Source organism: Salmo salar, chromosome 13 (assembly GCF_965601325.2).
Source record: "Salmo salar chromosome 13, fSalSal1, whole genome shotgun sequence".
In the NCBI taxonomy this organism is placed as follows: domain Eukaryota; kingdom Metazoa; phylum Chordata; class Actinopteri; order Salmoniformes; family Salmonidae; genus Salmo; species Salmo salar.
Window position 1 is genome coordinate 33,074,958 of NC_138303.1, and position 18,445 is coordinate 33,093,402.

An 18,445-nucleotide genomic window follows, 5' to 3' on the forward strand; every position below is an offset into this window, starting at 1 on the left:
AATTTATATGGATCCAATTCTTTTTGTACAATTTATATGGATTATGCTTACAATGCTCATAAAAGTGTGGTAAATGTGTGTACATTTTACTGTTCCAAAAATATATTGTTCAAAACAAGCTGTTCAGTTACTTACTACTCTGCCAGCAGCAGCCTGGTGCCAAGTGCTCGGATAGCATTGCCAGCTTTTACATTGCTTGTTATGTGGGTGGGGGGGTTCAAGTCAAAGCACAACGTAAACGGACAACAGTCGAAGGATACAGGGATGCACTAGCTAGAACTTTCTCACAGACCTGGTAGGACAAAAAAAGCACGGCTCTATGGCTGTCAGCAACACTTTGTTTCCCCTGCCGTTCATCAGATGCTTACTAGTGGCGACATGTTGTGTGGACTAAAACAAGATAAAACTGGGTGTGTCACAAAGCATGACCAACTTAATTAGTCAGCTACAGTAATTAGCTACCGGTAGTTTGCTATCTCGCATGCCAATTTCATGTGCATCTGAAATAATAATTTAAAATTTGAATTATTAAAGATGCACTATGCAGAAATCACTCTGCCATTTCCTGGTTGAAAAATTCTAAAATGGGTTGCCTCATTTCAGTTTATTTGACAAAACAAGGAAGTATAGTGTAAAGAATCATTGTACCATCTAAACCGCTGTTAAATATATTTTCCATAACCAAAAATATTTTATTTTCAGCTGTTTGAAGCTGGTGTAAAAAAATGACATTAAAAGACGCAAAAATGAAACGTAATGGGAAACATAGAAATAGTGCACATAGAACATATATACAGCTCCTTAGACTTGCTTTCAATGAGAATGACAGATACAGTACCAGTCAAAAGTTAGGACACACCTACCCAGTCCAGGGTTTTTCTTTATTTTTACCATTTTCTACATTGTATAATACTAGTGAAGACATCAAAACTATGAAATAATACATGGAATCATGTAGTAACCAAAAAAGTGATTATTTAAACTAGCCACCCTTTGCCTTGATGACAGCTTTGCACACTCTTGGCATTCTCTTAACCAGTTCATGAGGTAGTCAATTTGTGGAATTTCTTTCCTTCTTAATGCGTTTGAGCCAAACAGTTGTGGTATGACAAGGTATGGGTGGTACACAGAAGATAACCCTATTTGGGAAAAAAACAAGTCCATACTATGGCAAGAACAGCTCAAATAAGCAAAGAGAAACGACAGTCCATCATTACTTTAAGACATGAAGGTCAGTCAATACGGAACATTTCAAGGATTTTGAAAGTTTCTTCAAGTGCAATCGCAAAAACCATTAAGTGCAATGACGAAACTAGCTCTCATGAGGATAAGTTCATTAGAGTTAACTGCAACTCAGATCGAAGCCCAAATAAACGCTTCACAGAGTTCAAGTAACAGACACATCTCAACATCAACTGTTCAGAGGAGACTGCCTGAATCAGGCCTTCCTAATCGAATTGCTGCAAAGAAACCACTACTAAAGGACACCAATAAGAAGAAGAGACTTGCTTGGGCCAAGAAACACGAGCAATGGACATTAGACTGGTTGAAATCTGTCCTTTGGTCTGATGAGTCCAAATGTGAGATTTTTGGTTCTAATCTCAGTGTCTGTGAGACGCAGCGTAGGTGAACTGATGATCTCTGCATGTGTGGTTCCCACCGTGAAGCATGGAGGAGGAAGTGTGATGGTGTGGGGGTGCTTTGCTGGTGACACTGTCTGTGATTTATTTAGAATTCAAGGCACACTTAACCAGCATGGCTACCACAGCATTCTGCAGCGATATGCCATTCCATCTGGTTTGCGCTTAGTGGTACTATCATTTATTTTTCAACAGGACAATGACCCCTCACTATTTGAACAAGAAGGAGAGTGATGGAGTGCTGCATCAGATGACCTGGCCTCCACAATCACCTGGCCTCAACCCAATTGAGATGGTTTGGGATGAATTGGATCGCAGAGTGAAGGAAAAGCAGCCAACAAGTGCTCAGCATATGTGGGAACTCCTTCAAAACTGTTGGAAAAGCATTCCAGGTGAAGCTGGTTGAAAGAATGCCAAGAGTGTGCAAAGCTGTCATCAAGGCAAAGGGTGGCTATTTTGAAGAATCACTTTTTTGGTTACTACATGATTCCATATGTGTTATTTCATAGTTTATATGTCTTCACTATTATTCTACAATGTAGAAAATAGAAAAAATGAAGAAAAACCCTTGAATGAGTAGGTTTGTCCAAACCTACTTCGTCAGATTGAACCCGATGATCAATCTGACAAAGCTCCAGAGTTCCTCTGTGAAGATGGGAGAACATTCCAGAAGGACAAACATCTCTGCAGCAATCCACCAATCAGGACTTTATGGCAGAGTGGCCTAACAGAAGCCACTCCTCATTAAAAGGCACATGACAGCCGCTTAGAGTTTGCCAAAAGGCACCTAAATACTCTCAGACCATGACAAACAAGATTCTCTGGTCTGAATACCAAGCGTCACGTCTGGAGGAAACCTGGCACCATCCCTACGGTGAAGCATGGTGGTGGCAACATCATGCTGTGGGGATGTTATTCAGCAGCAGGGACTGGGAGACTAGTCAGGATCAAAGGAAAGAAATGTTGCCCATGCTACGTCAATGGGCCGCGCGGTGCATTCTGGGCGATTCTGGGACAAAGAACGCTCTCCTTCAAGGAGAGAATGAGAATCTATTGGGCGCTAGCTCAAAAACCCAACATTACTAAGAAGAACAACATTACAAATCTGTGATGAGATGTGAGATCTGTTCTGAAATAGACAAATCCACTCATTTGAAGGGGTGTCCACATACTTTTGTGTATATATAGTGTATGGTGGGGGAGGAATAATGGTCTGGGACTGTTTTTCATGGTTCGGGCTAGGCCCCTTAGTTCCATTGAAGGGCCATCTTCAGCATACAATGACATTCTAGACAATTCTGTGCTTCTAAGTTTGTGGAAACAGTTTGGGGAAGGCCCTTTCCTCTTTCAGCATGACAATGCCCCTGTGCACAAAGCAAGGTCCATACAGAAATGGTTTGATGAGACCGGTGTGGAAGAACTTGACTGACCTGCACAGAGACCTGACCTCAACCGCATCGAGCACCTTTGGGATGAATTGGAACGCCGACTGCAAGCCAGGCCTAATCGCCCAACATCAGTGCCCGACCTCACTAATGCTCGTGGCTGAATGGAAACAAGTCCCCGCAGCAATGTTCCAACATCTAGTGGAAAGCCTTCCCAGAAGAACTGAGGCTGTTATAGCAGCAAAGGGGGGTCCAACTCCATACTAATGCCCATAATTTTTGTAATGAGATGTTCAACTAGCAGGTGTCCACATGTAGTGTATCTATGTGTGCATGTGTCGTGTGTGTGTGTTTATGTAGGATACATACGTGAACACTGTGATGAAGAACTTTCGGATTTGCGGGCTCGGACTGCCCGGCACTTTTAAATACACATCTTGAGGCTCCCCTTGTGCCTGTCAAAGAGAAATAACATTGAGGTTTATTGAAGCATTTAGTGGAAATCCACTCTTTCGTGGAATGTTTTCAGCGGCCGATACCCATGTTATGCGATTACAAATGTCTTTCAAAACACAGCAGTTAGCCTCTTTTTGAATTCTGAAACCTTGCACATTTTAGTTTTCCTTAGCAAATCAGTTCCATAATTTAGTATCCATTCCTCGGGGAACACCTTTTTGTTTCATCCCAGCACTAACAATTTAGATTAAACTAATCAAGGGCTCAGTGAACAGATGATTAGTGCTGGGAAAGATAGAAATGTGAAACCCCTGAGGTTACCCCCGGGAAATGGAGTGAGAGCTGCTGTCGTAATTAACACACACACCCCAGTTTCAGTGCTGGCCCGATTATCAGAGCAAATTATTCCATTCATTCTCTTACCAACATCTTTGTTTCACAGATGACGTTGGGGTCACTGCAGCGCACTGAGATCTGAGACCCAGCATCTGTGTCTCCAACTGGTGGCCCCGGCCGGGCCAACACGCCAGACAGAGAGAGAGAGAGAGAACATTGGAGAAGGATAGAGGGTGATAAAAGAGAGGGAGAGAGAACAAACTGAGCATTTAGTGCACAACTGGTGACGAGTGTGTGTGTGCGCGCGTTTGTGTGTTTGTGTGTATGTCTGTGACTGCATCTCTTTCTCTGTGTGTGTATGTACAGTATGTGTGTGTGAGTGTCTGCAATTGCATTCTGTGTGTGTTAGCGTGTCTGTCTATTTGTGTGTGTGTGTGTGTGTGTGTGTGTGTGTGTGTGTGTGTAGCTAGGCTAATGGGGCTAATAGTGGGCACCTGGCGTTCTCTCCCAGGGGGGCAGGCGCAGGGCCTTCTTCAGAAAGGACAACTCTGGCTGGTAGAAGCGGAATGTCTGGTCAATGACGTGCGGCGTGGGCTCCACGCTCACCTGGCAGATGGCCAGCGGCTTACCATCCTCTGCCCTGAATGTCACCTGCGAGTAGGGTTGGGGAGAGGGAAGGGTGGACGACAAAGGAAAGTGGAGATTTCATATTGAAAAATAATAATGCTTACTGCTGCCTGTAGCGAAAGTAAACAACAGATTATCGTGGATGCTGTCACTACTGGCCCACATAGACAACTCAAGGTAAGAGCAATTTAAGGTAGAGGAGAATGCTTTATGTACAGCAGTCTTGATCCAGTTACAATAAACTTAAGACGTATACTATTTGAACCCAAGTCTGGTATAGATACACATTGTTATAGAGTGCAAAGACAGGACCTCTCATTTGCGTTATCACGCATGCATGCACACATACAGTACTGCTGCTGTGAGGAGGATGTCTGTCTGTCAGAGGTCACTTTCCATTAAACCCACTGTCCCAGTGAAACTGACACACAACCCCAACAGCTGTCAGCAGGCCAACACTGGCACCACCCACAGCACTTTCAGACACATCAAAGGGGGACAGGAACTGGGGCCTGTAGGTAATCGGGGACACACAATGTGTTTAAAGTCAGGCTTGACGATGTTTGAGAGTCTTGCTTTAACAATATACTGACTGTGATGATAGAGTGGGTTAGTATATGTTATCATAACGTGTTTAGCAGGTTCCATTGGGCACAAGTCCAGACGATTTCAGAATTGATAGTGTAGGTCAAAAAGAGGGTTGTTGGCACAAGAAAGTTATAAAGCATTATATACCTGCAGGCTTTAAGTAGTGTTACCTTAGTTTTCTTATCCAAAAACTTTGAGCATTTGGTTGAGTGTGCCTGGAGTGCTCAATGACAGGGTTTGCACTATTCCATTTATTCCAACGCGTCAGGAAATCAAGTGCAGCAAAACCTACTTGTCCTACACTGTTATAACAATGTGAGTGTCTATGTAACTACAGTACCATATAAACACATAGGTATTTCAGACACTTACAGTACTTTAAAGTGAGACCAAATAAACATTTGATGGACGCCATGTGGTAAACACTAAACAAGGCTTAACTAAACCAGGCTTAACTAAACTTAATTGAGGAAGGCAGGAATACAGGTAAAGTAGGAGATGTATCTCTAAAACAAGCTCAAACTCAAGATTGACATGGTTTATAAATAATCTACTTTGTGAGAGGTTTATTTATAATCATGGGAAGCGTACATCTGTAACGCATCACAAATACAAACACTAGCTAGCATAATTCTAGCCTCCGGAGACACGAAATAGGATTCTTCAACTATACAAAAGGAAATAAACAGTGAATATAAAGAATTATCATATGGCACTCTAAGGCACACACAATATTCCCTCACATGACACACTGGAAATCCTTTAAAACAGAAACCGCATTCATCCCAATGCAAAAAAACAACAACCCCTGGACATGTTTTTATCCAGAGGTTGGGTTGTCCATGTATACCTTGATTGACTTTGCCAGCACAGTATTGGACAGATGTTTCTTGGCCACCTGAGTACTTCTGCCACTGGGTATGAGACTCGGCCCCTGCAAGACGTAGATAAACAAACACATAAATAATACATGTATACATCTTTTAAATCGACCAAGACAACTGGGAATGTACAGCAGGTTATAAAACTGTAAAGCATCAGTGTACAATCTGTAGGGACAGAGAAAGACGTAGCAGTCAATAAGATGTGCAGATAAGAGAAACTCTAACTGGGTATTGTTAACCTAAACTCCCAATGACATTAACCCAATCATATGGCATTAATCCTATTATATTTACCCTATATTTGCATTTTCTCACCCTGGTAATAGAAGTCAGGCTCTGGCTAATCTCCCTGGGCGAACTGATAAACTAAAGCCTGTGTTCTAACGTCTGACTGTCATGGTTGTCATGGTGACGCATTAGGTTACCTGGGGAACCACAGAGTTGTCTGAGACGAAGGTCTGGTATTTAAGGGGGACGTGCACACTCTCCTTGGGCCGCAGGTACACCTGGGGAGCAAGCGTGCCCTCTTTGAGGTGGAACATGTCCTCCTCCAGGGGGGTTAAGGTTTTGGTCAGTGTCTTGAAATACCGCCACTCATCACAGTCTGTTATGACACTGAACAGACAAAGGGGAGTGAGAGAGAGGACTGTTAAAAGAGAAAGGGATGGGGGGGGGGAGAGAAGAATATAGGGAGAGAAAAGATGGAAAGGTAAGAGAAAGGAGAGAGAGAGAGATGAGAAGAAGAAAAGAGAGAGAGAGAGGAGCATCCTCGCTGGTCAGCAGTCTGTCACACTTCCAAAGGCCAACCGTTTATCGGTGCACTGCTCTTCTTTCAATTACATACGGCCTGATTGGTAAACGGTAGGCAAGTCATTGTAAATCTTCAAACCTCTTCACGAAATGGATTCCCGGGGAGAGATCTTGGGGAACAAAAAAGTAACACAGACTGGTGGTATAGGGAAGTTATTTTCTTTGAGTACACACATTTAATGCACAAATACATAAAGGAAAAGGGGGCTGCTTTTAACTTCAAAGGCTCAACCTGCAGGCATGGAGAAGGGACATTTCTCAATAGACGATGAAGAATTTATGAATTTTCTCCAAAATCCCACCTTCTAAATGAAGGCTGGAGCTAGTCGACCATTTCAATGAGCTCTTACTACTACAATTTCCCATTCTCCAGTCTGGTAGCTAATTAGAGAACAAAACTTCACACGCACACACACCTTTTCGTAAAGTATTAAAAAAATGTATGTGTGTGCGTGTGTGTGCGCGCGTGCATGCTTCAGTAGGGAATGAAAGGGCATCAGGAGAGGAGAAAGATAAAACAAGACACACACACAAAGAGAAAGATGAGAGAGAGCGAGAGATACAGAGAGAGAAAAGAAGAGAGAGGGAGAGAGACACAGAGAGAAAGAGAGGAGAGAAAGAGAAGAGAGAAAGATGACACAGATGCCTGATTAATAATACAGGGCCCACCCTGTTCTGGCTTAGATATATATTTTTCCGTTCCAACTATTGTAGATGTGTAACCAGGCCAGCCCAGTACATCTCAATTTGGCTCAGTCGTGTGAAAAGGGTAATAGTATAATAGTAAGCATCTATGATTTGCTAGAAAAGACCTCAATGTCTCACTGTTTACTCTCTAATGCCTCTTCGAGAGACGGCAGCCGGTTCTGTGTTAAACGTGTCGGCAGCGGCGGTGTGTCATATCTGGTGGTTAACGTTGGCACGCAGCCCTTTAAGCGGCCAGGGATAGGAAAGCTTGCAGATCCGTAGCACAGCTCTGGTGTTTCCTGATCCCCAATTAGACCCGGAGAGCCTGCTGGCCGGTGCAAATGCTATAATGATTCATTCCCCCCATCACACCGCTACTCTCCTCCAGTCCTCCTTCTTCTGTTTATCAACATGAAGGACGCTTCTCCATCCAACACCATGCAGATCTGAGAAAAATCCATAATGGGAGACTATGGTGGGGGAGTGTGGGGTGTGTGGTTAGTGTGTCTGCGTGTGAAATAATGGGTTATGGGGAGGAGGGAGAGAGAGACTGTATTTCTCCAGCATTATCTATGTATCTGGTTCAAGGGCAATTGATAGCCAGTGTAAGACTTCACCTGTTCTCTCCTGGTTAAACGTGCTGTGGAATATAAACGAAGTCTGACTCAGAATCAGATACATAGAAAGGGTGGGGAGGGGCTTGATGGTATTTTGCAGCCTGCTTAAATACAATTGTTTACAATATTATTTTTCTCTCTCAACCCCCCCAATATAACACCAGGCACACACAAACTCTAACAAACACCACACCCCACACACACATGCTCCACTCCCCCCAGCATTCCTTTCCCCACATACCTGAGCTCGGGGTCTTCGCTATAGATGGTGACGGTCTGTGGGGTGTTGAAGGGGTTGCGGAGGACGTACTCCAGGTACTCGGCAGTGCCCAGCGTGGCGTAGAGGGTGTGGTGTATGGTGATGGCCTGGCTTAGTATGTGGGTGATCCCTTCTGCCTTACTGCGTTCCCTGTAGGCATGCATCAGGCGCAGGTCCCTCGCCAACTGGGCACGCTCTGCTCGGCGGGCCTGAAGGTAAAAAGTGGAGAGACCATAGAATCGGTGCTTTATTTGAGCTGGATCCTGCCAGCACCTCTCATATTTGACTTTGTTTGTTCTGGAACCCATTTGCCCAGATCCGGTACCTTTCGCGGCATGATTCATTTATTGTCTCACTGTTTGTACTGTAAACATTATAATAAAAGCGATCAGAGTTAGATCAATTGCCTACTCATTATTTCTCCAGCACCCCAAGAAAACCTTCATGTAAAAGTGTGATGATACTACTGTGTAATCATCCTATCCTGCCACAATGATTTCAGACCTGATCTCTTATTTGTACATGTTATGGGGTAGGCCGGCCTGGTAAGTAACTGATCTTGAAACAGGTTTAAGTGGTGGTCGGCTAGTGAAGAGGTCCCTACGTAATCACATCACGTAGCCTAGGCTAGCTAGCTGTCTCCCTTGTCTACTGATAATTCTGAATTTGAAATGTGGGATAGTCTCCTTGGTAAGATTAAAAAAGGATAAGAAAAGGCAATCTAGTTTGATGACGTTTTTCAAGTCCAAAAATCCAGAGAAAGATGGTGAAGCACCTAACCCGAAACCAACCAGAGAAATGCCAGAGGAGAGGAGTGAGGAAGCTGTTCCTGATGGCGCCATGCCTTAGATAGCTAACATCGCTGCTAATTCTGCATCACCACTGGCACCTCCACTAGCTAGTTGACCTACTAGCGAGACAGATTTGGCGCGAGAGGGGGAGGGGAGGACAGTGCATCCACCAACGAAGTGCCTGGAGTAGGTTCAATTTGGAGGCTCAGTTCAAGCGCAAGCAAACCAAGCAAGCAACTTGGCTTGTCATGCAAAATACGAGGCTGGGCTGTACAACATGCAATGAAGTAAGGAGCTTGGGTCTGGAAAAGACTGGAGGGATGAAACTTGCAAAAGAGCAGGTGGAGTGTACAGTAACCACCTCTGCCTCAGACATTACAAAAAAACTAAGAGCCCTCAGAATCTCTCTGCCAGCGGTTTGGCATTGACAGTCCATGCACAGTCACACAGGCATACAGAAAGTACAGGGACACCAATGGTAAAGGAGATATTCCAGGTGGACTGAAATACCTGTTGGTGGCAGTCAGCAGTGCAGAATGTGAGCGGGGATTTTCTCAAAGAACCTGATTTGTACCACAACCCGTGCCTCCCTGTACACCTCCACCATATCAGGACTACTGTTTGCCCACCTCTGACTAAATTCAACCCAGTCCCCTAAGTGAGGTCATGGATTGCTAAAGGACACAGATGTGGCACAGACACTAGGAGCAAAATAGGAAAGGGGGAGAAGACACATGAGGGAACGGCTGTCTTGTGGGAGGTTTTGGAAAACTAAGGTAGGCACATCTTTTCTATTGACTGGTTCTGTGAAGTTAATCTGAATATGCTCTTGATATTATCACAAAGGCAGGGAACCTATACATTCTGATGTGTGTTCTGCTGTATTCTACATCGATGTATTTTATTTGAAGTTACATGAAGTGCGGGTAAGCCCCAAAGCTGAGTAGGGTTGCAAAGGGTCGGAAACTTTCCGGTAAATTTCCGGTACATTTTCCATGGGAAGTTAAGCCTGGGAATTTTGCGTAAATGAATCAATAAAGTTAGCTTATAACAGTAAACCTTTTTGGTGAGATACACATGAGGCAATTCTAGGTCTTGGGGCATATTTTGGTTAAACTATCCCCAATTCAATGGAATTGCAACCCTTTGCATGCACAGTGCATTCCTCCATCACATGTGCAGTGCACTCTTCCATCACATGTACAGCTGATTCTCAAGATCTTGCAAACAAATGAGATGCTATTGAGCCCACATTACTACACTGTCTGAGCCAAGGACTACATGCTTTTCCTGTAAGTTTTGATTACAATACTGGGTGGGGTGAATATATTTTATACGACATTCCTGATTTTTTTGTTAGTAGTAAATAGTAGCCTACAGCAAGGTGTGTTTAAATCATTTCTAACTAACAATTTCTGCAAGTTAGTTTTTGCTACCATGTGGGTTTTAGCTAGCTTGAGCCTGCTAACTGAGTGTTAATTCACCTGTTTCCATACATATTTCATTGTAAAACATTTATCTTACAAAGGAGTTGTATAACTGCTTAACTATTTATCTGTCAATTTTTTGTAATCTTCACAGGAAAATGCCATGGGCACTATCTGATGTATGGAGACATTTCACTGCAGCGAATGTAGAAGGAAAAGCTGCGTACATTTGCAAATACTGTGCCAAAACATATGTGAAGAATGCAACAAAGATGCAGAATCATCTGGCCAAGTGCATAAAGTTCCCTCAGCGCTCACAACAAGCAACCTCTGACAAAAGTCGCTCTACTTCTATTCAAGGTGAAAATGATGAATCACATACCTTATCGATAGCAACAGCTCATGGTCCTCCTGGAAGTTTGTTTTTGACTCAATGGAGGAACGTAGTCAGAGAAATGCTGATGAATCTCTTGCTCGAGCTGTGTAGGCAACTGGTTCACATCTGATGCTCACAGGCAATGTGTATTGGAAGATATTTCAGAATGATCGTCGCCCAGCATACACCCCTCCAACTAGACATGCTTTATCTACTAATTTGCTGGATGCAGAGTTCAAGTGAAGGTCAAGCAAATCATAGAGAAAGTAGACTGTATTGCAATAATCTCTGATGGCTGGTCGAATGTTCGTGGGCATGGAATAATTAACTACATCATCTCCACCCCTCAACGACTATTCTACAAGAGCACAGACACAAGTGACAACAGACACACCAGTCTCTACATTGCAGATGAGCTGAAGGCAGTCATCAATGACCTTGGACCACAGAAGGTATTTGCACTGGTGCAGACAATGCTGCAAACAGGAAGGCTGCTTGGTCTAAAGTGGAGGAGTCCTACCCTCACATCACACCCATTGGCTGTGCTGCTCATGCATTGAATCTGCTCCTCAAGGACATTATGGCACTGAAAACAATGGATACACTCCACAAGAGAGCCAAGGAAATGGTTAGGTATGTGAACGGTCATCAAGTTACAGTAGCAATCTACCTCACCAAGCAAAGTGAGAAGAATAAGAGCACCACATTGAAGCTGCCCAGCAACACCGTTGGGGTGGTGTTGTCATCATGTTTGACAGTCTCCTGGAGGGGAAGGAGTCTCTCCAAGAAATGGCCATATCAGTCTGCCGATATGGACCGCCCCATCAAGAGGATCCTCCTGGATGATGTATTTTGGGAGAGAGTGGTAAGCAGCCTGAAACTCCTGAAATCTATAGCAGTAGCCGTTGAACAGATTGCGGGAGACAATGCCATCCTGTCTGATGGTCAGACTCTGCTTGCAGATGTAAGAGAAGAACTCTGTAATGCCCTGCCCACTTCCCTGTTTCTCCAAGCAGAGGAAACTGCAGTTCTGAAATGCATCAAAAAGCGTGAAGACTTCTGCCTGAAGCCCATACACGCCGCAGCGTACATGTTGGACCCCAAGTATGCTGGCAAGAGCATCCTGTCTGGTGCAGAGATGAACAAGGCCTATGGTGTCATCACTACCGTGTCTCGCCACCTTGGCCTGGATGAGGGCAAGGTTCTTGGCAGTCTGGCGAAGTACACTTCCAAGCAAGGGCTTTGGGATGGAGATACAATATGGCAGTCGTGCCAACATATCTCATCACACACAAGGGTGCGTTCTCAGCCCTCTCCTGTACTCCCTGTTCACCCATGACTGCGTGGCCATGCACGCCTCCAACTCAATCATCAAGTTTGCAGATGACACTACAGTGGTAGGCTTGATTACCAAGAACAACGAGACAGCCTACAGGGAGGAGGTGAGGGTCCTCGAAGTGTGGTGTCGGGAAAATAACCTCACACTAAATGTCAACAAAACAAAGGAGATGATCATGGACTTCATGAAACAGCAGAGGGAGCAGCCCCCTATCCACATCAACGGGACTATAGTGGAGAAGGTGGAAAGTTTTAAGTTCCTCGGCGTACACATCACGGACAAACTGAAATGGTACACCCACACAGACAGCGTGGTGAAGAAGGCACAGCAGCGCATCCTGTCGGGCTGTATCACCGCCTGGTACGGCAACTGCTGCGCCCACAACCGTAAGGCTCTCCAGAGGGTAGTGATGTCTGCACAACGCATCACCGGGGGCAAACTACCTTCCCTCTAGGACAGCTACACCACCCGATGTACAGGAAGGCCAAAAAGATCATCAAGGACAACAACCACCCGAGCCACTGCCTGTTCACCCCGCTATCATCCAGAAGGCGAGGTCAGTACAGGTGCATCAAAGCTGGGACAGAGACTGAAAAACAGCTTCTATCTCAAGGCCATCAGACTGCTGCTGCCAACATACTGACTCATCTCTAGCCACTTTAATAATATAAAATTTGATGTAATAAATGTATCACTAGCCACAAACAATGCCACTTTATATAATGTTTACATACCCTACATTACTCATCTCATATGTATATACGGTACTCTATACCATCTACTGCATCTTGCCTATGCCGTTCGGCCATCGCTCATCCATATATTTTTATGTAGATATTCTTAATCATTCCTTAACACTTGTGTGTATAAGGTAGTTGTTGTGAAATTGTTAGATTACTTGTTAGATATTACTGCATGGTTGGAACTAGAAGCACAAGCATTTCGCTACACTTGCATTAACATCTGCTAACCATGTACAAATAAAATTTGATTTAATTTGATTTGACCTGGTGGAAGGGACTTTGTGGATCTGAGGCTCTTTCCCCTGTTTTCTCCATCATCCTCCAAACCCCACCAACATCAGCCACCTCAGAGTGCAACTGGTCCTTGTTTGGGAACACACACACCAAAGCACGCAACAGGCTGACCAATACAAGGGTTGAAAAATTGGTGGCCATCTGGGCAAATTTGAGGCTTTTTGAGCCTGACAACGAGCCATCCTCAACAAGGTTGGAAAGTGAAGAGTGATGTTCAAAAGGTGGACATTGAGAAGGTCCAGGAAAAAGACATGGAAGCCTGAGAGGAAGACAACCAAATCTTTAGTTTCTAGACTATCATTTTACAGATGTATGTTGAAAATGTTTTTGGGAGATGCGATGGATCATTGGGGATCATTCAATATTCCCTTTCTTTTGTTGTGTGAATCCTCCCATGTTAAGAGTCAACTAATTGAATTAAAGTTAAATTCATAACTAAATTGTTTATTTATTTATTTATTTTCTATTGGAAGGATTTAATCATTTGCAATTATGTTTACTTATGATAAGGTAAAAGGTTTATGTTTCTTTCTCCATATGATATGGTAATGCAAAAAAACAATGCAAAAAACATCTACATTTAAATGGTATTAATATTAATTTGCATATATTTCCATTAATTCCCACAGAAAGTTTCCACCTCTGAATATTACACAAAAAGTGCAACCCTACAGCTGAGTATGGGTATATGCGTATGGCGAGTGTTAAACAGTGACGTCTAAAATCCTCTGAGATAACAAGCCCCTTGGAGAGTGCTGTCCATTTCAGCACCATAGATAGTAGCCTATAGGCTACCTGGCTGTTTGATCTGTCTGTTGCACTGCTACTTTGTTTGCCAATTTTTGTTCTCATATGTTCCGGTATTGTGATATGTGTGTTCTGCTGCTACATTGATGTCTTGAATATTATAAGAAATTTGGCCCTGTAAGCCCCACAGCTGCATGTGGGCATATGCGTATGGCGTGTGTTCTGCAGTGACGTCTAAAAGCTTTGCTGTACATCGATGTCTTTAAAATGATTTTGGGGGAAGGGGAAAAGACCAAGTGGGCTTCTTAGTAGAGAGCCAGGTGGCCATGTTGTTGACTTTACCGTGACCTTCGTCTTGACCTCGCTGCCGGTGCCATCTTGTCCCCCCTCGTGCTGCCGCACGGCCACCATGCGGTTGAGTTTGCGCTGGCGTACGTCGTCTGTCTCGCCCCACCAGGGGGTGTTAGTGCGGGGCGTCCCACCGCCCTCCTTCATATGGCTCTGGAGCAATGGCACCAGGTCCCCGTCCAGCTCCACCAGCCTCTGGGCCCGCGCCGCGTTACGCACTGCAACACATTCACAACAAGCAATCTTACAGCAATACATTAACAGCCTTACTGCAACGCACTCACAATATTAACAACCTTACTTCAACACATCAACAAACAATTGTTTTGATCTGCGTTGACCCATTAACTTGTTGGGAGCATTCTTTAGTTTACTACTCCGTTAGTCAGCACCTCTACCAACATTTGTTGGTGTCTGTCAGCTCATGCTTTTTAGTGCTAGGCTGAAACATCAGTGTACACACCCTGTGGCTCTCCAGAGTTATAGTGACCACTGTTTTAATGTAAAGTATCTTTGTAGCCATCAGCCATAGACAGAGAAGAGACCTAGTAACGACCATGAGAACCACGAGCCAAACATACAGTATTTATTTGTTTTGTCAGATGTTGCCAAGACAGCACTTACTGTAATGATGCTGATGGGATTGAGTATGCATTAAGACAGCGCCCTGAACCAATTGGAAGATAAACATCTGACTGATATCAGCCCACAAATAATCTGGGAACCAAGGAAGGGGGGAAGGGGAGCAGCCCAATAATATAAAAGAGAGATAGATGAAGTAAGTGGAGGATCAAAGGAAGAGGGCCTCAAGTACTGTTTCTCATCTAAAGCCCTTCTAGAATAGTGGAAGGCTCTGCTCCCACTCACTGATAACTCACCAGGGGGATATCTCCCCCTCTATCTCTCTCTTGGCCTCTCCCTCTCGGTCTCTCTTACCCTCTCTCTTTCCCTCTCCCCTTCTCTCTCTACACGCCTCTCCATTGTTATCGTTACCTCTCTATCCCTCTCCCACCTCTGTCTCTCTCTGTCTCTCTACCACTTCCCACACAATCTCCATCTCTCCCGGCACTTCTTCGCATTCCTCCTTATCAGAATGGCGTCAGCGATCTGCCAATCACTTTGCTGGATAGTCCCCGGGTAGTAGGTATTCACTACAGGCTTGGAGAGAATGGTACAGTAATGGAACTGTAGTACTTCAGCAACTAACTGAACAGAACTACAGTCATTCTGTTGGGAAGTCATTGGCAATAACGTCAATCTAGAAAATAAACTGAATTCCTTATCGTAAGCACACACCGTGGCCCGATTCACACTTTAGGGCAGACCAAGCCAATCCAAGCTGTACTATACTGGCCTGGTTACACATCCACCATAGAAGAATGTGAAAAGAAAAGCCGGGACAGTATGAGTCGGGTCAATCCTTTAGTGTGAATCAGGTATGTGTAGTTGTTTTCATACAGTGTTTGTAGACTGGATTTCTTCGGTTTTGTTTGGACATTCATTGAATGGATTGAGTCCCACGTACATCAGCTACCTAATTTCTATGAGCCACCTCACAAGCTCTGCTTCAGCAACTCACCATGGCTTCAAGTCCTCAGACACGTCTCCGCACTATGGGGGACCGAGCTTTCTGCTCCCTTGCCCCTCGCCTACAGAATGCTCTCCCTGATCATCTGAGAGCCACTCCATCAATCAGAACTTTTAAAACGGCCTTAAAACACATTTTTACAGCCTGTATTTCTTATAGTCCTAATCTGGAAAGTTACTTTAGTTCCTAGCTTACTACCGCTATTTCCTGCCTTGATTCTAAATGTATGATGTTTGGTTTTTTTTGTGGTTTTTATTATCATTGTTAGATTTTTTGCCTATATAGAGCTTTGGAATAACACTGTAATGAAAAGTGTTATAAAAATTAAATGTATTATTATTTTCAACTATTCTTCTTCTTCACACCTCTGTTGTGGTGTGTGTGAGGTGCTGAACACTGTGTGCGACCAGCCACCAGATATGCTTGGGCAGGCTCAATTAGGCTGCAAATTGAGTGTCTCAGAGCTGAAGAGAAAGGGCAGAATGTATAATGGATCTGGATGAGACGGTCATGAATAACACCGCCATCGCCGCCCTGTAAATCAACCAACCGCGCACACGCACACACACACACACACACACACACACACACGGGTGTGGGGGTCCTACCGTTGAGTCGTTGGATGCTCTTGGAGGACAAGCTGCCCCCGGTGAAGCCACTTGTGGCATCCGGCGGTGAGATGATGTGGGAGCGTGACGGAGGAAGACACTGGGGCTTGTTGGGTTTGTTCTGGTCTACAGGACATCCTAGAGAAAACCAAGAAAACCAAAGTATGCCATTTTGAGAGAGTAGACAAAGCTCTCTTTATTTGAACAATTTCTCAAAAGGGCCATATTTTGGGATACGGAATCTGGACTTTGATATAGCATGTGTTACTTCATTATTTAGTTACCTCGTGTTTTTGGTGTCCGTGTTGTCGGACTGTGTTATTGGCTTTTTCTTAACACCTCAGGGTTAGCTAACATTAATTTAGCAATTTCATTTAGAAAAACCTATTCACTAAATACAATAGCTTTATGTTGTGTTGATCCAATCTGTCAACACAAGCTTCCAGGTTACCTCCAGGTATCACTCAGCACACTGCCTCCTCGGACACCAATTTGAGACCCTAACTAGTGGAATCCATGTTCGCTTCCCACTCATGGAGGATAAAGGGTGAGTTGTGCTCAACGGTGAACGTTGATTGATTCCAGGTTCTCCTCTGGCGGAGAGCAGACATTAATTCATTTAGTGCCGAGCTACAGTAGTTGTGTGTGGCAGTCGACTCGCCCGGGCTGTCGAGCAAAGCTTCACACCTGGTAATAAGAGAGAGGGAGAAGCAATTGCTCACTATGAGGAGTAGTGCGAGTGCCAATGCCAAGCAGGGTTCGCCGGACCTTCTATTCGCTGCCAATAGCACAGCGCGCATTTCCAACAACAAAAAACGGCCTCAAAGAGAGATTGTTTTGTAATTGGTGGTTATGCTGTCTGGCAGATTCCAGATAGAATTACAGGAAGATGACTGAGGCTCTAATTAAAACTAAAGGTTAGAATTCATTAAATTGTTGCTTGCGGTCTTCTCTGCTACAATTCAGAGCATTTCACTCGAGTTTGGCAACATCCACTTGGGGGAAAGTGACTTTTCTAATGTCTAAATTTTACATACACTTTTTTACTGTGGAGCTCGGAAATGATGCACTGCGGCCGTGGCGTACTTCATAAAGCGTGAGCATTGCAATTAAGCGGCTTTATCACAGTACGACACATCTCCGTGGGCTTGTGGAGTTTTTAGTGGGAATTAAAACCACTCTCCGCCACTCGGCATCCTTCAGAGCTCCAACTATTTCATCAACAGCTGATAATAGGCAGGCCCAGTGAGTAACGAAGAGATAGGGTTGCCATGCAAACAGACACCGGCAGACGCAATTGCGCAGATTAATGGCCGAGGTGTCTCTGCCTTGTCCTTCGTGATTCCTCCGAAATCCATCTTGTTATGTCGCCACTGCCACAATGGAATCTGACCGAATTATAAATATAAACGTCACATTTTGTATGAGTTATAATTCCACAGATATTATATAGTAAAGACATTACGTATTGAGTAAATGTCTTGGTAATAAATGCTATCCGGATGGCCATTCCACGAAACATTCGTTACATTCTTTCAGTGCATTCCTGCTATCCAATTCTCCTATGATTGATAATAGTCCCTCACTAGGGCCTGAGACGTATGCTAGCCTACGTGATAAAATGAGTAATGACTGCCACAACAAACGACCGGGTGGTGAACTGCTGGCAAACAGTTTAATCATGCTTATTCATGAACTATAACCATGATTATCATCAAATTATGACCACTGTAATAATTTCGGGTGACATCGACAACAGTACTTTTCACCCTCCTGAGTCATTTTTCATTCCACACAATTTAAATCACCCTCGCAGCGCAAACAGTGTTGGGTCGTCCCTGTGAAATGGAAGCAGGGATGTATTCAGTGATGTGAAAACTTCACGTTACAGATAG

The 18,445-nt window shown here is 44.1% G+C and overlaps 1 protein-coding gene across 2 annotated transcripts in view; it reads right to left on the reverse strand.

Annotated features, from left to right (window-relative positions):
* Positions 1-18,445, reverse strand: part of nphp4 (nephronophthisis 4) — a 209,845-nt gene that overhangs the window by 13,913 nt on the left and 177,487 nt on the right. For both annotated transcript variants that reach the window (XM_082959999.1, XM_014135427.3), the window contains exons 19-26: positions 16,551-16,688; positions 14,349-14,572; positions 8,272-8,498; positions 6,342-6,531; positions 5,883-5,966; positions 4,312-4,468; positions 3,905-3,981; positions 3,395-3,480 (exon numbers count right to left, since the gene is read on the reverse strand). In XM_082959999.1, the coding sequence (XP_082816125.1) occupies positions 3,395-3,480; positions 3,905-3,981; positions 4,312-4,468; positions 5,883-5,966; positions 6,342-6,531; positions 8,272-8,498; positions 14,349-14,572; positions 16,551-16,688 (1,183 nt within the window). The remainder of the gene's footprint in view (positions 1-3,394; positions 3,481-3,904; positions 3,982-4,311; positions 4,469-5,882; positions 5,967-6,341; positions 6,532-8,271; positions 8,499-14,348; positions 14,573-16,550; positions 16,689-18,445) is intronic.